General features: G+C 41.0%; 1 protein-coding gene and 1 long non-coding RNA gene across 6 annotated transcripts in view; one reads left to right on the top strand and one right to left on the bottom strand.

Moving 5' to 3' along the window:
- Nucleotides 1–378: 378 nt before the first annotated feature.
- Nucleotides 379–7,984, bottom strand: slc35b3 (solute carrier family 35 member B3). 2 transcript variants are annotated; one of them, XM_010736154.3, is made up of 10 exons: nt 7,628–7,984; nt 6,540–6,779; nt 6,077–6,198; nt 5,728–5,882; nt 3,797–3,904; nt 3,473–3,570; nt 3,211–3,303; nt 2,846–2,957; nt 2,538–2,607; nt 379–1,481 (listed from the first exon to the last, which is right to left on the bottom strand). In XM_010736154.3, exons 2-10 carry the CDS (start codon nt 6,753–6,755, stop codon nt 1,331–1,333), a joined length of 1,125 nt encoding a protein of 374 aa, XP_010734456.3. In that variant the 5' UTR covers nt 6,756–6,779; nt 7,628–7,984; the 3' UTR covers nt 379–1,330. The 2 variants fall into 2 exon arrangements, with proteins under 2 accessions (XP_010734456.3, XP_010734455.3); XM_010736153.3 differs by having other exon boundaries at nt 7,748–7,983.
- Nucleotides 7,985–8,171: 187 nt separating this feature from the next.
- LOC109136783 (uncharacterized) overlaps nt 8,172–18,728 on the top strand; it is an 83,702-nt gene continuing 73,145 nt past the window's right edge. For all 4 annotated transcript variants that reach the window (XR_003461582.1, XR_003461583.1, XR_002041488.2 and 1 more), the window contains exons 1-2: nt 8,172–8,305; nt 18,569–18,672. This is a non-coding gene — a long non-coding RNA (uncharacterized LOC109136783). The remainder of the gene's footprint in view (nt 8,306–18,568; nt 18,673–18,728) is intronic.

Genomic DNA, 18,728 nt, shown 5'->3' with positions numbered 1-18,728 from the left:
GAAAGTGCAGAACCAGGTGTGAGCTTCATCACATTATCATTAAGAGCAAATGGAGACTGGCATTCAAGTGATGTATGACTGACACACACACAAACGTGGGATAGATCCACATGAATAGGACCGTCTAGGCACAGTGAAGACTGCTGTTTATTTTCTGTCTAGCAGTGCAATCTTTTTTTTAAGGACTCCTAACCAAACATGCCTAAGGCCACTGGATGGCTAAACACACACACAGAGTTTGGCAACATTTCAACTCTTCTCTCCAGTGGGGCAAGGGGAGAGAATAAGGTTGGCTGATGAGACACACACACACACACACACACACACACATATATATATATAAATATACATATATAAATAAATCACATTGGACTTTAAGAGAATTGTCTCAGTTGTTTTAATGTAAAAAGAGTGGTACCCTTTCACCAAAACACTTGGTTAGCAAATTATGGCAGTTGACATTTTTTGATATATTGATGTACACAGGAGCAAGTGTCTCCGTATTTTCCCAAAATGTCACCACATGATCACATTGTACCCACATTTTTTAATGAAACAGGGCACGGTCCGATATAAATTACCAATAAACTATGAAAAAAAAAAAAAAGCCACTTTTATCAGACAATGATTATGTAACAAAGTTTTTGTTCCTGGCACATGCGGAGGCAAATATGCCTTTTTAATGAAGATTATGTTATTGTAGTGTGTGTATATGTGTATGTGTGTGTGTGTGTGTGTGTGTGTGTGGCGGGGGGGGCAAAACATTCATGTTCACGTTCAGATATGACAGTGTATAACATGTCGCTCTTTTCTTCCAACATTTCCGTATTTTTTTTCCAACCACTCAAGGTTTGAAGTGTACAAGTAATTTCCAGTGCAAAACTGTGCGATTTGGTTAGCTAAGGCGCTGGCTTCCCTTAAGTCTCAAAAGTCCTCAGTGTTGTCTTCCGTGTCGGGAATGTTCCTGTGAGGCTCTGAAGCACTGCTTTAAAAAGAGCCCATTAGCATTGATCCTCTTATTAAAAACAAAAAAACAGTTCCTTCAGTTGGCTGCAGAGAGTTTGAGTAATTTCAGTCAGTTCTACACCAATGGCGTACTGGTAGACAGATCACCAATCTTAGTTTAATCGCGTATCAGCTGTTTTTGAGGCCGACTGGTGGTCTGACCTTGTATACCCATCCTTGGCTCAGTGTTGGTGGCGATGAGTCTCTGAGTAGGTCCGCGGGAACGTGCTTCAGCATATCCCCTGAGGCAGGTGGGCCAACTCTACATCAGAGCAGAAGTACGGTCCGCCAGCGCAGGACTTCCGCTATGCCTGTAGGTGCCCTTCTATACGTTTTGTGAGAGAAATCGAACTTTCTTTCCTGCCAGTAGCAAGCTCCTGAGATCCTTAAAAGAGGGAAGCTTCATTTTGTCTCTGTTTTTACTGTAAACATTCAAGAAGATGCCGAAGAGCACCAGAAGGCCGCCCCAGATGTACCTGAGAAGGAAGACACACAAAGGATGTTATTATATATTACTTTATAGGTGCAAACGAGGGCAATTCATGTGGATGTAATGATCTGATATACATTTCAGAGCTATGGAAGGCTGTTTTTCACAGCCATGCACCAGCAAAAGCAGTGAAGAAGACTGTCAGCAAATAAAACATGATGTAAATAATGTTGGTTTCACAAAAATATTGGTTTTATGAGGAAGCCAATGTGTTAAGCACATGTGATAGATCTCTTTTAGATTTGTTAGATAGAGAAACTAAATGAGTAGAGTAACCGAACATATTCAGATGCTTCTATGTAGGTTGTGAGAGGTCACTGGAGTATGGAAATAAGGTCAATCATATGCTGTGGCCTTGAGAACGTAACACCCTTAGAGATTTTGGACAGATGTGTCAGACCGTGCTCTCAAAATATGAAATGAGGTGATCTTTTGGAGAAATTCTGCTCCGTTTTTGTAGTACGGCTCACTTGCAGTTGTTGTGGTGCTCCACACAAAGACACTTAATTTTGGTTAAGGTTGCTTTCATTTTAATTTGTCCGCCCATCTATATATGACTGATAATGCCCAGTTTTCCTATAAAATTTGGTGTTTGGTCAAACTATCTGTTGACAATAGTGATAATAAAATCTTCTAGTTTAAAAAGTGTAAACTGCAGCCAGGAAAGTGACTGTGAGTCCAGCAACGATGGAGGGCACACACCAGCTGGAGGGAGAATGAAGTTGGCCATGAAGATACAAAATTGTTTTGTTTTTTTGTATCTTGTGTGTGCACGCATGTCGAAAGTCACGTTGGAGAAAGAGCAGGGGAGGCACCGCAGAAAACGAGACCCTTCTGACAGTACAGAGGATTCTGAGGGTGAGCGAGAGTGAAGGACAAGGATAGAGAGCAGAGTAGTAGTCAAGGTCTGAAAATGGACTGAGGACATGAAAGCAAGGGGGCGGGGGGCCAAATCAAGTTCTGTTAGTCAACGGAGAGGTCAGTGTGGGCTTGCTTTAAACTAGAAGAAAGCTGATCAAAGTCAAAAGGTGACAGTACTTACTGGAAAGTGAAAGGTTTCGCAAAGAACATGAAGGAAAGTATGATAGTCATGGCCTTTCTCCCGGTGGTAACTGCAAAAGAGTAAAACACATTTGTGGTTTCACTTAATTACAACTCAGAAACAAAAGCTCAACACGTGACTTTCTAACACATTCAAAGAGATTTGAGAGGTTTCTCTTTTCTAGTTGGTGTTTTTTCTTAAAAATACTTTCAAAACATGATACACTTTTCTGTCCAAACTAGAATTACTGATCGATTACAAGTCACATCCTCTCTGTATGAAGAGATTCGACAAACTGTTGTACTGACCTGTCACTGCAACCAGGGCACCAAAGAGCTTGATCAAGGCCAGCACGAAGGAGATGCCAAAATAACCCGTTAGAGAGAAGAAGAATGCATAACCGTACGTCTTCACAGGATGCTGGGAGGGAGGAGAGGATAAAAGATAATTGAACAAATTGAAGACAAAGACATTTTTGTAAACTGCGTCCTCCTGATGCTGCAGTAACACCAGGACCTACAGTCAGTAAAAAAGTGCACCACTAAATCATCTTAGATTTGATTTCGGCAACACGTTTGCAATTTAAAGTGAAATATACATGCATGTAGTAAACAACCTCAACCACATAAGGTGAAAGGGGCATCTTGTCTTATCGTGTACTGTGAGTCTGTACCTCTGAGCAGAATGCCACTGCTGGACCGAGTCCACCCACACAGAGCAGGCCTGTCAGTATGTAGACAAAACCAATGGAGTACGAGTACAACACCTGTCAACACAACATGTGACCAGTCAGTGACATTAGATGCAGGATAATAACAATTCTCACAGGCAAACATGGGACACAGAAGTCTGGTTTTGTTGACAAGCATAGCTACACCTTTAGCATTAATAGACTTTTTTTAATATCTTTTTCTTCACTTAGATGAATACGGTACCATTTCAGAGTTTGAACCGTTATGGAGTTTCATGGCTTTCTCCTGCACGTTTCCAATAGCGGCGTCTGCACACAGTGCCAGGGAGATGAGGAGAACACCTGTACGACACACACACACACACACACACACCAAACTTAGACATCTGAACACCTGAGCAAATTGTGTACTTTAGCCGAAGTTGTACAGAGATAAGATAGTGGGTTTGCAATGCCACATGCACCTTTTAGTAAAGACGAACTGACAATATAGCGAGTGACAAGATAGTGGCAATATAGCATTTTTATAAAACAGTTGAAGTCCGCTGTTGGATCTAGAAGAAATTACCTGTTACATTGAAGTTGGGTGCCACTTTGCTGTCAGCTAGTGTGAACCAGATGAGTCCCAGACTCATGCAGAGAGCAGCAGACACATCAGCCAGATTATAGCGTTTACCTGCAACACAAACACAGAGCACTTAATCATTATGAATGTCTACCTGCAAATCTGAAATCAGAAACCTAAACTCTTTAAAAAAAAAAAAAAATCAAAAAAAAATCTCCTAAATCACATTCTGACAAACTTCCAAAAGGAATAATAAATAAAAAGGAATAATTTTTAGAGGTTATACCAGCATGAAATCTAATCTGAAATATATGCAACTCCCAAAACCTTTTGCAACATCGCAACCACAGAGAAACCAAACCGAGACACTGCCTGGCAGAGAGTACTTCCCCTTGAGCACAGCTTGCAAAGAAATCTTCAAAAGATGACCCAACTCTTTTTACATAAAAAGGAGTTGACATTGGACTCAGGTGAAAATGTAACTTAAACTTTTCACAATTGGCATTCTAGACAATTCAAAGTTTTATCAGGTTGTGCAAAAAAAAAGAAGAAGCTGTGTGAGAAAGCTAAAGTTGGGGAGGAAAAAAAAAACAACAGGATGAAGGAGTTTCCAAAAACAGGCTGACGGATAGATGCCTTGAGGTTGACAAGGGGACGCAGCATCAGGTCGGCCCGTGGTCGGCTTTGATTCTCTGACTCGCCTTTGAAGGGCCTCACATCAGATGCAACCCCACACCCCTCCCTTCATCTATCCACCCTCTCCATCCAACTTTCTTTCCTCTTTGCATTCTAAGTGAACAAATTCTGTTTTCCACTCGACCCCTTGAGGGACCATGGTCCTCACATCTACCCATCCAGAGAGAGACAGAGAAAGAGAGAGGGAGAGGCAGGAAAAAAAAGAGAAGACAATAGACAAAACCTGTCTAACGGAGGTCTGAGGACACAGAACCTTGAGAAGTCCAGTGAGGATGAAAGGACAGACAGAACCAAAAGTAGGGAGAAACGGGGAGTACGGCCGACTAGGCTCTGACAACCGAAAACAACAGACCTGGATAAAAAGCAGGTACCGAATGTTGAAAGGTGGTCATCACTTCAAAAGGAATCATGTAAGGCGACTGAAATGATGTATAAAATGTACCTCCTCAAAAGTCTACCTCTTCTTACTGTCAGGCTGCAACTGACAATTATTTTCATTATCAATTAATGAGTCGATCTTTTTCTTGATTAATTGATTAGTTGTGTGGTCCATAAAATGTTAGAAAATTGTGAGAAAAAAAAAAATCACTGTTTCCCCTAAGTGATGTTTCAAAGGTCTTTTTTTTTTGGTCCACAGCCTAAATATATTCAGTTTACTGTCATAGAAGCCTAAGAAAACAGGAAATATTCACATATGAGAAGCGGAAATCAAAGAATTTTGACAGTTTTTCCTGAAGAAATAATTGAAAATGAATCAAATTTGTCAAGATTTATTGCAACTCTTGACTTTCAGAGATTCTTGTACCTTTTGTATAAATATTCGACTTTAGAGTTAGAGAAATATTTAACTGAAAGAAATATCCATCCTGAATATGTTTGAGATGCTCAAGGCCCAATCCTCATTTTTTAAACCATATGAATGTGGGTTTAATTCACATTTTGATGTTTGTCTTAAGGATGAAAATGTGGGTGTGAGCTAATCACAATTAAAAATCTAGATCTGGAAAAGCTGGACTTACAAACTGTTGACAAATAATCAATAATCGGCAAACAATCTCCTAAAGTAGATGACACAGGATTAAAGACAGAGCTGCAGTATTCACGGCTACAGAGCAAATATTAATCATGTAGTATTAGAAATAAGAATATAAAGAAAAGAAAGCAGAAATGAAACATGTAGTTGCATGTAGTAATGCCTGTGTATACATACATACTGTATATGGTGAGAATGAGCTTACCTTGTATAAAAACTCCTCCAATCATAACTGGGATGAGTTTACAGCACTTGAAGATGACCTGTGTCGGGTAGTTCAAGTAGCCCAGAGAGGTATTAGACAGCCCCATTGTGCCCACTGTTAGAAATGCTATGATCATATAGGTCTTCCCTGGTATCCTGGAAAGGCAGGGAAACATAAAGCAGTTCAGAAACAGATGAACAGATTTCCATGTTAAACTTCTGTGTTGTTTCAAGAGATTTAGTGTAAAACCATCTTTCAATGCAGCATCACAAAAAACATCTACATGTGAGTGACAGTGATGAAGCTGGATACATTTTTTAAAAACGTGCAAAAGCAAGAAACGATTTACCGTCTGCGTTTGTCCTGTGTGAGCTGAAGCTCCACTAGTCCAAACATGGAGTAGAAGCCAAACTGGACCAGAGTGAGGTACCAACCAAAAGGCTTAAATCCTTCCACAGAAAATATCAACTCCTGAGTGCAGGGACAAAAATAAAGAATCATAAAGCAGATAACGATAGCCTTATGAGGCACATCTTGTGAAACGTTTATACGTCATCTGGATTGTCTTATACGCCATGTGTATCGGCATCTTTTCCCAATTATACAGACAGGAACACAGCTACACCTAATAAAACAACTACTAAACATGCAAACAAGCTTTGGGGAGGCTAAACTTGCCCTTTTGTTTGTATTTATGCAGGCGAACAGACAAAAACAGAGCCTTCGCAACAGCCCTATCTTTTACCTGTGACAAGCTTCAACATATTTTAACCATATGTGTGCACCAGTTTGTGTCTTCTGTCACACATTACCTGCAAATATCCATAGATGAGGTAAAAGACAAAGACTCCGGCCACGCAGATGAAGAACTGTGTGGGGGAACTGAAGCTGCTCAGGTTGATTCCCAGGACTCTCAGCTCCTCCACGGACTTGATGTGCGGTGACATCACCTCCGTGGACGACGGGATGGAGATTGAAATGTGCTTCCGTGAACTGTTGTAGCCCACCAGCCCATATTTGGCACTCATCGTGTCTTCTGTGGCCGCTGGGAGCTGTTGGGAGCATAAAGATCACACAGACTTTTTTAATGCCATGCTGACAGCGTGCACACAAACAAGACCTGCTCAACAGGTTGTACTAAGAGAAGCTGAAAATAGATGCCACTTTTTTTTTTTATTATTATCATCTGAGCGTGCAAACGGACCTGCATGTTGTTCTAAGGAGTGAACACTGTATAACAAAAGCTAAGTCATAATCTACAATCTACAGTCACCTCACATTTCTCCCTACTTTGTACATATCAACACTGCCAACTTGCTGTATATACCTCTGTACAATATATTTTATTTTATCGTATTTACTATTGCTTTTTTTATATTTTATTATGTATAGTTTGCTTTATAGTATATTTTTATTCTTTGTTGTCACTTGTCACTTTGTGTAATGCTGCTGCACTATAATTTCCCAGCTTGGGATAAATAAAGTAAGTAAGTAAGTAAGTAAGTAAGTAAGTAAGTAAGTCAGTCAGTAAGTAAGTAAGTAAGTAAGTAAGTAAGTAAGTAAGTCAGTCAGTCTGTCAGTCTAACTAACACAGTGTAAACATTCACCAGTCACCATCTTAACCAGTCATTTTCCTTCTGATTGAGTCCTTACGTAATGACAGTCAGTGTTATTGTGTTGGAGAGCAGTGTGTCATGTATGCTCCGGATATCAAGTACGCGTGATCTGTTAGTGTTGATCTGAACTATATATTAGTCCAAGACCTCAAACCGCTGCATCACATTAAAAAACATTTCAAACGTGTTTGTGTTCAGGAAAAGTATCGTCAGCTATGCTACATGAAGCTAATGAGCCGGCGGCGCTAGAAGCTGTCACTTAATTATCCAGCACGGATAAGCACCTGAAGACCAGCAGTAATCCTGATAAAACACCGTCCATCCTATGAGATTATCAGCACCAGCGACTCGTTTCATCGCTTTAATCTCTCAGGCTAACGATGCTACAGCAGCAACCTCGTTACCTTCAACAACACTTCCGGGTTTGCTTCGCGTTAGCTTGTCCGGTGAAGTGAATCATTCCCGCTGCACGCTTCATCTTTCACGCATGTCGGGACGTGTTCACGTTTCTCCGTGACGGTGAGAAAAGAGCCAAAACAAAAACACGTCGTGGGGAGAGAGAGGGGAAAGTGTTAGCCTAGCTGAAGAAAGCTCGCCTGCACTTGCTGCAGTGGCAGAAGCGGCCAACAACTTCCGGTCCGCTGCGACCTCTGAACTGCGTTCCTATTGGTCCGCGCGGCCACGCGCCGCAAGCAGGTGAGACGCTTCACGTCCGTACCCGGGAAAAGTGCTACACGGTAATGTCGGTCACTGATATGCGAGAAGTTAAATAATAGACCAGGAGGCTCGAGAAAAAAACATGAATGAATGCCTTTGGTTCGAGTCAAACGGGACATGTATGTCTCACCTGTCTTACCTGTGCTGAGGACTGCATGTCTTACCTGTGCTGAGGACTGCATGTCTTACCTGTGCTGAGGACTGCATGTCTTACCTGTGCTGAGGACTGCATCCTGACTGCCACGGTGAGTTTTCTGTCGCCTGTCATGCCAACTGAGTCCACAAACACAGACCAGTTTTGCCGGTTTGTCCGGTTCACCAGATATAGTTTCTATCCCCCTATCAATTTACAATAGGAGAAGTTTGCACTAAGGATGTCTGTCATGAGCTTTACTGCTTTGTTTAGGCACCAAAAACTACAGAAAAGTGGTCAGTGGTCCAAAGAAACAAACAAACAAACCAATAAATAATGTAGCGTAAGTACATTTACTCAAATATTAACAACAACAGTAGAACAATGTTGAGGTATTTGTACTTGACTTGAGTATTTTCAACTTTATGCTATTATTTAACTACATTTTAGAGAGAAATATTGAGCTTTCATTACTCTTTTATTGATTTGACAGTTTATAGTACACAAACACTTAAGTATATATAAATAGATATAGACATTGATGTATATGATGATGATGACAGTGGCCATCGTGAGTACTTTGAGGTTTAAGTACATTTTGCTGTTAATACTGCTAATAGTTCTGTACCTTTACTCAAATTTTCAGTGCAGGACTTGTTTTTTTTTTTTTTACTTGCTGTACTGTTTTAAAAGAACTTCAGTACTTCTTGGACCACTTCACATGTCTTTGTGTGAAGCCACAGCCAAGGAAATAACATGACCTGTTAATGTAAAAAGTTAAATTGGGAGTTAAAAGGACTTAAGTTGAACAACAATATAATATTTTTTTATGTATCATCTTATATTGTGGTATACGGTAGCCACAACTTCTCCTCCAGCCTCTTCCTTGTCTCCGTCATCTCCTCCCTCCGTGTCATTCCACATTTCTTCCAGACTCCCTCTTTCCCATCAGCTCTTCTCCTCCTCCCCCTCGCAGTCATGTCCATATATATGCTTTTCTCTCTCTAAATCCTTATTGCATTATTCCCTACTCTCTGGTCTTCTGTTCTGGCTCTGTCTCTCGGCCATCTCATATCCCTGTCTCTCCCTCTTTGGCTTCCCCAGCAGAAGGCATGAAACTCTTTTTTTTTTGCCCCTTCATTACTCTCCTCCCTCTTCTGGCCTTCCTTTCTCCCTGCTGTCCAATCTCAAATCCCTCCCTCTGCCTGCCTTCTCTCTCTCTCTCTCTCTCTCTCTCTCTCTCTCTCTCTCTCTTTCTCCCTCCCTCTCTCTCTCCTCCTGTCCTCCTTCCCCAGCCAGAGGTTAATACACTCCAGGATGGCATTATTTCCTCCCCGGCCCTCTGACAATATAAAAATTCAGAATGGACAGCTCAATCCCTCTTCCATCTCAGATTTGATTGTAATGGTATTGCCTCCTGTCCCTGGGAGGCCCCTGCCGCCTCGCCAACCCGGCCTTTATGACACTAAATGGCCAGGCTACAATTTTTCCATCTATTCAAAAAATTCTGTTAATAACTCATTTGGAATGAGACGTCTGCACTCCCTGGGCCGTCTACGGCCAGGTCTCTCACCCCTCTGCTCATAGGGGTCACAATACACAGAAAAAGATGCAGGGCTGAATCGCAAATGTAAAAGGTTAATTAATCTCACTGAATTTACAATCCCCTTCCCCCCATTCCCCTTGCACTCCAATTGACAGTCCCAAAGAGACAAAAATGTCATATTTACAACCTCGCATGGAGAAAGTGCTCAGCAGTTGAGCGCAGGCGCAGGCCCGTCCGAACACTTTCCCTTCTCCCCCGTCCAACTTTACAAGTGTACCCATTCATCACATGTGATGGATTTATGTAATAAAACCCATTTCCTTTTCCCATACGATCCTATTAAATAATAAAATAATTATTTATTGATTATTCAAAAAGGTACATATGCGCGGGTAATGGCTTTGTACCACACCACTGGACCTGCAATAAATAAAGCAGGCAGAGAGAGAGAGTGCTTGAGAGAGACGGGGAGGAATAAAGCAGTGGGAGAGAGAGAGAGAGAGAGAGAGAGAGTGAGAGAGGGAGAAATGAAGGGGAATGAAATGACTTTTGAACCAGTGAAATCTGGATCCAATATGGCCTCTTGCAGCGCGGATCAGGAAGGACATTATTCAATCTTCAGGAGGCTCATATGGGAGCGCGACCTATGAATGGTTTTGATATAGTATGTGGACCGTAGAAATTAAAATAGACAACTGGGTGAGTGTCCTGCACAGTTTGTTAATAGTAGTCCTGCTTAAACCGCAATATGCGTTTTTATGAAAATAAAATCCGATACTATACATTTAAAAAAAAACAACAACATTTTAACAGGGTTAATAAACGCTGCTGATGAGAGTTTGCACGATGAGGCAAACGATAAAGCACACACTAAAAAGGTTTTAGTCCTCCACTCCATTCTCTCCTCATTAAAACCAATTTAAATTCTGCTTAGTGCAGAGGTGAGGCTCAGGAAACACTAACGATGCTTATTTTAATCATTAACAGACATCTAACATGTTTGTTTTGGAGCTTTTTGTTTCAGAACAAGCCTTCTTGGGGCCACTGGTGATAACATTTCTGTTTTTATTTCTCTAAGCTCTCCTTTCTTAAAAGACACAGATCCACATATATAAACACCCACTCCCCTATAATGATCCGTCATATTATTTATTCAACATCAGTATCATGAAAGGCCCCATAACCTCAGCAGTGGATCATTTCAAAGAGAGACACTTTAATGTCAGCCAGATATTACATTGAGGGCTTCTTAATAACCCATTTGTGTTTGGTCTTATCCTCGGCTAAAGTGCACTCGCTCTCCGTCGTCTTTTTCCTGGGCTTGTCTCAAGCCTCCTGCATGCTACGGAAAACAGATGCTATCTCGGCTATATTACTTCTCAAAGCACTCATATCCTCTCCCATGTTATTTTCTTTGATCTGCTAGGCTTGCTCTTACATTTTTCTTTCCCCCCTCGTCTCACGCCCTCCCCTCCACCTCATTTTCCCCTCCGTCCTCTATCCTCTCTGCCAGTGACCAGAGAGCAGAGACAGACCGGCCAGACCAGTTCACGGTGGCTGTGGATGTTTGAAATTCAGCTCATCTGTTCCCTGTCATCAGAGGGCAAGGGGTGCACAGTGGGTCGGACCTCTTAGATTCTCCATTTAATATGCCTTGACCATCAGAGGAGGGCTTCATATCAGGGCTCAGGGTCAATTTACATTCAGTAAACAGCCCATTAAATTCAAAACAGGAACTCAAACTGCAAACGCATGATAAGGGTCGTTTTTCTAAACATTTTTTTACCCTTAAAACCGCTGGAAAATCTATTTCTTTTATTACCTTATGAATTGAATGTGAGTGAACTAAACCACAGTTCATGTGGTTTTTATTTTGAGCTGATTTTTAGTTGATTACTTGAGTTCATTTTTGGATAATTGAATGACCTTTTAAGATCATGGATCAAAACAAGCTGTTGTCAGATTAGTCCATAATCTGTCAACAGCTTTTATGCCTTTTCTTCTCGGTATATTTAGATGAGTAGAAAGAAATTCTGAGTGTTTTTGAGTTTGTGACAGTTTAGCCCCCCATCACTAGAGCAAGTTCAACTTGATAGCTTATAATAGTCAACCCATTAGTTTGTTTTATCAGTACCATAGCTACACATAGGCACAATGCACACAGAGGTACACTTGTTCATCCCTGCCATAAATCTACCTTTATGGAAATTGTAATAGATTTTGGCGATTGCTGCTCTATGTGTGTATTATTGAGGTCATAGCTAAAGGTTGTGTTGTTCTGGACTACGTTATAGTTAGAGGTGTTATGCAGTATGCACAACACATCACTAACTATGCTAAAATGCATAGTTTATTTAGCACAGACAGTGTCAAATAAACATTATAGGCGTTATAAAAGCAGACTTTATGGCTGAAAAGGTGTATTGGATTGCTATAAACTATACAGGTGTACCTAATTAAGTGTGTATGGAATACCCTCCATACACAAGTTTACACTGCACCTCCTCAATAGAAATTAAGATATATGGTATGTGTCTTAACCACAAGGTTGTCAGGATGCTACTTGACACACATGTTTCCACTTTTTAAGTGGAGTCAATATGAATTCTTTTTCAACAACACGAATATATAAATCATAGAGCCCAAGTCCTTTTCCTAATCTCTGAAATGTAGATATACACGGCGTCTCTCAAACCAAAAGTCAAACAAAAAAATTCTAAAACACTAAAAGTTAACTTTGCAGTTGCTCATGTTTTCGCTAATTTCCCAGGGATCCTTGTATCCACACACACGCCCACACAGCCGTGTGAGGCCGATATGTCTGCACACAGGTCATAAGCAGCAACGGCTGAGTGAATAGGTGGCACTTAGGGCAGGCACAGGAGACTGGCGAGTCTTTGGCTTTCTTGTGAGCAGCCAGGAGGGGGAACCATCCCTCTTTGAATGTGTGCTCACAAGAAAAGGAAAGAAAAAAGTAATTAAACAAACAATTTACCAGGAATTGTGTGTCTGCTTATCCAATCTACCATACTCGCTTTTGCACTAATACATATAGACACGAAATGGAGGGGGGGGGCAAAGATTGTTTGTCTCCTCAGAGTGACGGTAAATGACACACATGTTTCATTGCCCATTCATTTAACCTGCGCTGTGCTTATGAAGAGAAAGGGATTGAGAAACAAATTACATAGTGTCATTTAATTAGAAGTTTTGCTGTGAGCAATAATCCCGTTTTTTCTCATAACCTTTAACTACTTAATGGATTTGAGAAGCTATTACCTTTCAAGATTTCTGTTTTTAATTATTTGGAGTATTGTCACAGATATGAAACGTCAATCACACACCAGGATTAATGCTGTGGTTTATGTCTGAATATTATTTACTCATGGGTTGAAGCTGGAGGAGCCCCTTGTGTTGACAGGTTTGTGAAAAACAGCAGAACCGCATGAAATTGTGCAATATGCACAATTCTGCTGTGGCCTATTTAGCTTCTTATATTCACTTATCCATATGCACCCATTTACTATTTAACATAACCTCATCTTTAATCCACAAGAGGCAGTTATTTACATAGATATTAACATTATATTTATGATAACAGCGAGCCATGGTAAATCCCAGAATGATATTAGAAATGTGCCTATGTGAGTCTTAGATCAGATTATAATAATGACTCAGTTTTAATATGTACAAACTCAATTTATAGTTTTCCTCCTTTGGCGTTCATAGTGTAGGTGTGCATGTGTAAAAATATAACCCGAGGTAGGTGTGTGTGTGTGTGTGTAGCAGAGGACTTACCTACCTCTCACCCTGATCACGTTCAGGCAACACTGTGAAAGTGGCAGACAGAGTTTGTTTAGTTTCCCCTGGAGGACATCAGTGTTCCCTGCCAACAGACCGACCCATGTGCTGTGACATCAGGCCCGACCGTGTGCATATGAATATCGCCTTAAATACACAAGCCATGTGAGGGACGCTTGATTTATTTTGCCAGATACTCACAGGACCATGAGTGCATGTGTCCTGATCTTAAATCTCACATGACAGCAGACTGCATACAAAAGAGCAAAATCACACATTTTGAATACTAAGTGGATCAAAATATGTATGTTAGAATGATATAGCTTGTCTGAAAGTTTCACTTGAGGATCCGTGAATGTCTAGGAGGATAAATTAAACGCACCTCGAGCAGTTCAAATATTCTGAACCGTATTCAAATAGATGTTTTCACCCAGGTTTGACACGGCTCTTAGCCTGGCGCGTTGGCTCCTCAGACCCCCCATGGCACGGGGCATGTAATCATCCTGAAAGTCTCTTTGGGTGTCTGCACTCTCATAAAGCAGGAAAATGGATCGTGTGGCCCAGGAAGGGAAAATGAAAGAAAAGGAGAATGAAATTACAGACCTGGCTGACTGCACAAATCATGCATATCATGTTTTATGGCTTGCCAGAAGAATTCAACACCTGTGGATCACCGTAGCTATAATTGTACATGAACGCACCGGGATGGGGGGGTGGGAGGAGAGCTGTGGTTTGTGTGTCACCGAATATGTGAGTGAGAGTGTGCGCGCCTAGTAGGTGTCTGTGCGTATGCAAGTATGTTTTTCTTGGCATGGCCGGGTTTTAGAGACAGAGAGAAGATGATAAAAGAAAGTTACGGGAACGCCTGTTGTTCACTTCTTCAGTACATCCTGGGTGAGCCGCCCACAGCCCACAGGGCTCGCTCACAGAGCCTTCATTTACCATTGTAATTACCCTGTTTATTTACCCTACCTGCTTTTGGTGGTAAAACGGGGGCCAATTCATCAGATCAGGACAATTTGGCCTTGCTTTGGCTTTGCCATTTACTTTAATTAAATGAGGCAATCAGTGAATCATAAATCACGACCAGTGGCTTTGTTTGAACCTGGTGCTCTGCTTTTAAAGCTGACACACCTTGTGCTAAAACTTACAGTAGACACACACGATTAACGTTTCAACTAAGATACATGGGATTTTCTTTCGCGGTGTTCACGCAGAATTTTTTAAAATCCGGAAATTCTCTCATTTAACTCTTTAACACTTTCAAACTTTTTCGACACATTTGAAAGTACAGAAGGACACGTAGAATGTTTAAACGAAAGGCTAAAACCTAAATAAGATGACAACGTAGCGGATCGAAGAGTCTTCCCTCGTCTCCTCCCTCCCTCTCCCTCCTCGCTGCCGTGGATGCTGATGCTTGAGTCAAATTGATTACACCACTCCATCTGCATCATGACTGGCCTCCTCCTGTGTTTGCCGCCTCTGCCTACAGCACAGAGTTAGTGTACAATTACATATAGTTTAATATATCTGCCTGAGCACCTTTAAATAAGCATCACAAGTCCACAAGGTGATTTGTCTTCCAGCCCCATTACTCCATTGTACATCTTGATAGCCAGGGATCGCTCCTAGCTATGTTTAAGCATTAAATAGTGTATTATTATTTCACATAAATCAAGCTGAGATGTGAGGGGGGTATTCATAAATTTTGCATTTCTCACAGACAGTATTTTAAAGCCTCTCTCTCTTTCTCACTCCCTCCACCGCTCTGAATTTTGAGACTAAAGCAATTCTGCTCCCTGCACTTGATAGTACATTAAAGACAGGCATATCAGGGAGGTATATTCAAAACAACATGTAATGCAGTTTAGATTAAGTTTGAGTTGCTCTAACACATTCATCACAGCACTGTTTCCATAATAAGTACCCTTGCCTTTCTCAGTGATGCATCCACACACATGCACCATTACCATCGGAGAACATTGTATTGTTATTGTCATGAATAATGGGGAAAAATACTAATAAAAGCCCATTTATCATAATATTTTCACAGTTAACCATGGCTACCGAATCTCTTATCTGTGCTCGACGATGAAAGAGTAAAATTAAATTTAAAAGGTGAATGTTTGCCGTCAGCCCTTTTCTTCAAGACAAGTGCCCCTGAACCCCCCTCCTCCTCCTCTCCTCTTCCTCCTCCTCCTTCTCCTCCTTGGATATTAGTCCTGTGTTTGTGCAAAACGTCTACTGAGGAAATGACTTCACTCAGGAAACTGGATGTCAGCTTTGCACACGGGCAGGAGAGCTGCCAATGTTTTAGTCGGGCCGACAACACGTTCTTTTCTCAGCTCGCCCTCCAGTTGAGTGTAAAGCTACAAAAAGTGACAAAGGAGGAAATTGGACTCGCACTTGTTTTGGTTACTCCAAGGACACTTCGCACATTCGTTTCTATTTCCCGTCTCTGTCTCTGATTGGCGCTGATGTACAAGTCAAGGGCTATAGGGTGTGAGGTGAAACTCGGAGCTTTGTCAGGGGCTAAGAGAAGCTTATCTTTATATGTCAGTTTCTGTGTGCCAGCTTAGCCCACAATTCAATGACATTGAATGTAATTTGTTGAAAATGTGCTTCTCATTTTCGCTTGCTCTGACACATGTAATAATGTAAAGGCATACAGAAGACTTTATGAATGTTCCTGAGAAAAAGTAATAGGATGGTCCAGAAGTTAAGCCAGTCATATTTTAAAATATATCCAGAATATTACCTCAACCATCCCAGAATACTGAAACAATACGAATCCTTGATGATCATATCAAGCATAAATCAGCCAGCAAATTGTTTAAATAATGCAAAAGTCTCATAAGTTAGACTTTTGTGATTTCATGCCCACATTGCAACCCTACACCACAATTAAACCTAATTTTTACTTTTAAAACATGCTTATCATTTCCTGCACATAATAATTATATGACCCACTGGCCCGGGGGCTTCAGCGTTGCAGCAAAGTCAGTAAAAAATCTTGTAAAAGTCATTGCAAATTGGAAATTGACTAGATGCCAGGACAGTAAGTTGAGGATTTGGAGGGGGGGAGTGAGAAAATATGTCTTTGAACTAGTTTTCGCTTGCAGAAAATATCGCTTCTGGGTTGATATTCTTTCTGAAGTGTTTCATGGCAATGAGAATTAAGAAATAAAGCGCAGCGCCAAATGATTCAGTGAAAAGATGGCACACACCCACAGGTATTCTGTTCACATGACATCACCCTGTGTAAAATTGACAACTTCGTCTTTTTTTAAAACTAGGTGGGTTCTGTCTGAGTTCATAAAAATGTCTTTGAAAGAGAGACTTTGGTGAGAAAGTTACGGATAATATCAATCAACAATTTATGCGAAGCAACATCAGTACAAATACTTTTATTCATGTGAGGATAAAACGCTTTAATAGACTGGTTTTCTTTGACATCCTTTATTGTAAAGCACTTCAGAGCCACATCGAGTTACATGTGAACGAGATCTCGATCTGTCTCTACCTCTCCCTTCAGTCCTTGGAAGAATGTGTCTTCTGACCTTGACATGTGCAGGCTGGCTGCATGTTTCCCTCTCAGTGCGCTCTCACTTCAGCTCATGAACTGGAAACTTTGCTCCTGTCATCCCTCTCTCTCTTTCCCTCGTTCACTTTCTCATGATCGCTCGGGCTTCCTTGCGGCTTACACACATAATGCACACTGGCAACAAATACCTGGGAGGATAAATGCTCGGTTAAATTGAATAAACATAATCCAGACATGCTCCATTCCAGCCTGTCTGTCATGGAGAACTTACACAGGGATCCCTGATTCCATCAGTGAAGACGGCGCACAAACAAATGCAAAGATTAGATGTCAGCTGAAAGGCCGGTGTTGGATAAAGGATTATTCACAGCTCTTGTGATAAACATAACTCTAATCAAACATCAGATAATCAGTGATTTTACTGAACTGGTTTCAGTGCTTCCTTTTGATGACAGATAGCAGTATGTATGCATACATTCACACAAGTGTTTCCTCTCTCTGTCTCTCTTTCTCTTTTTTTAACACCCTCATGTTTGCTTATGTTTCTGAGGAGGGTAAATGTTAAATTAAGCACTGTTTTTTTTTTGTTTTTTTTTTGCCCAGTCACAGGTTAGGAATGATGTGTTTATCCCCACAGTGTAAATTAATACACTGTACATATATCACCTGGCTTTTTTTTTTTTTTTTTTTGGCAGCGTGCTAGCTTGCAAAAGTGTTTCATGAACGTTTGAAAATTGCATAAACACAAAAGTTAAGAGTCACCCCACCACCTCTCAGTGCTCCCTGTGTTCCGACGTCCTCTCATGTTAAAACAAAGCATCTGCCTGCCTATCATCTAACTATAGATGCTCTGGGTGGGGCAGGATTCGAGTCTTTTGAAGTGAACTTGTCATGGGAAATCTGCATCACTGGAGCTTAGTACTATCACAGGCTCGAGATTAATTGTTTGTGGTGCACCACTTCAAACATTTTTTTTAGATACTACGTTACGAGATGAACTTTTGCAATGCCTCTCATCCCCTATATACGCACCTGCACACACACGCACGCAAAAATAGTAAACACTATATGTTCACATTCCTGTGTGGCTGTAAAAACAAACACACATGCTCAGATTTTTAGACACATTATAATGTCATCAGTCTTAAAATACTAAACACTGTCATGTATTTACTTAAAACAAAATATGTGTATGCAGATGGAGTAACAAACATATACATTCAGAGATATAAAATGACAGTTTAATGTGTATTGACAAGTAACACCCCCTCTCCCCTCCAAATACACGCGCACACACACACACACACACACACACACACACACACACACACACACAGAGGCATGTACGACTCCAAACAGACTGCAGCAACACAACATTAAGCGGTTTTCTCTTCTCTGTTATCTCCAGCTTCCTTTTTGCCCTTTGGTTAAACATTCTCTTGGCATGCATGATCTCATTTAACTTTGATTTCCTCTTTTTCCAGGACGGCATCCTCGGTGGTTCCAATTTCCAGCCCATTCCCCAATTTTCAACCCCAATGACAGACAACACACGCTTGAATGGCTGTTCAGCTAAAGAAGGGAATTGGTAAGTGATGATTTTAAATGCTGTTTAAGATAAAAAGAAGAGTTCGCAGCAGATAA

Source organism: Larimichthys crocea, chromosome XXIII (assembly GCF_000972845.2).
Source record: "Larimichthys crocea isolate SSNF chromosome XXIII, L_crocea_2.0, whole genome shotgun sequence".
NCBI classification, from domain to species: domain Eukaryota; kingdom Metazoa; phylum Chordata; class Actinopteri; family Sciaenidae; genus Larimichthys; species Larimichthys crocea.
Note: the sequence above shows the minus strand (reverse complement) of the source record. Positions and strands in the feature narration are given on the sequence as shown.

Bases quoted from the DNA above. Each gene is read 5' to 3' on its own strand.
- slc35b3 (XM_010736154.3), bottom strand. From the start codon at position 6,755: ATGAGTGCCAAATATGGGCTGGTGGGCTACAACAGTTCACGGAAGCAC. The intron at 6,199-6,539 runs GTAATGTGTGAC...CCCTGCACTCAG, and splicing joins TCATCTATGGATATTTGCAG to GAGTTGATATTTTCTGTGGA. The intron at 3,304-3,472 runs GTACCGTATTCA...TTGTGTTGACAG, and splicing joins ACGGTTCAAACTCTGAAATG to GTGTTGTACTCGTACTCCAT.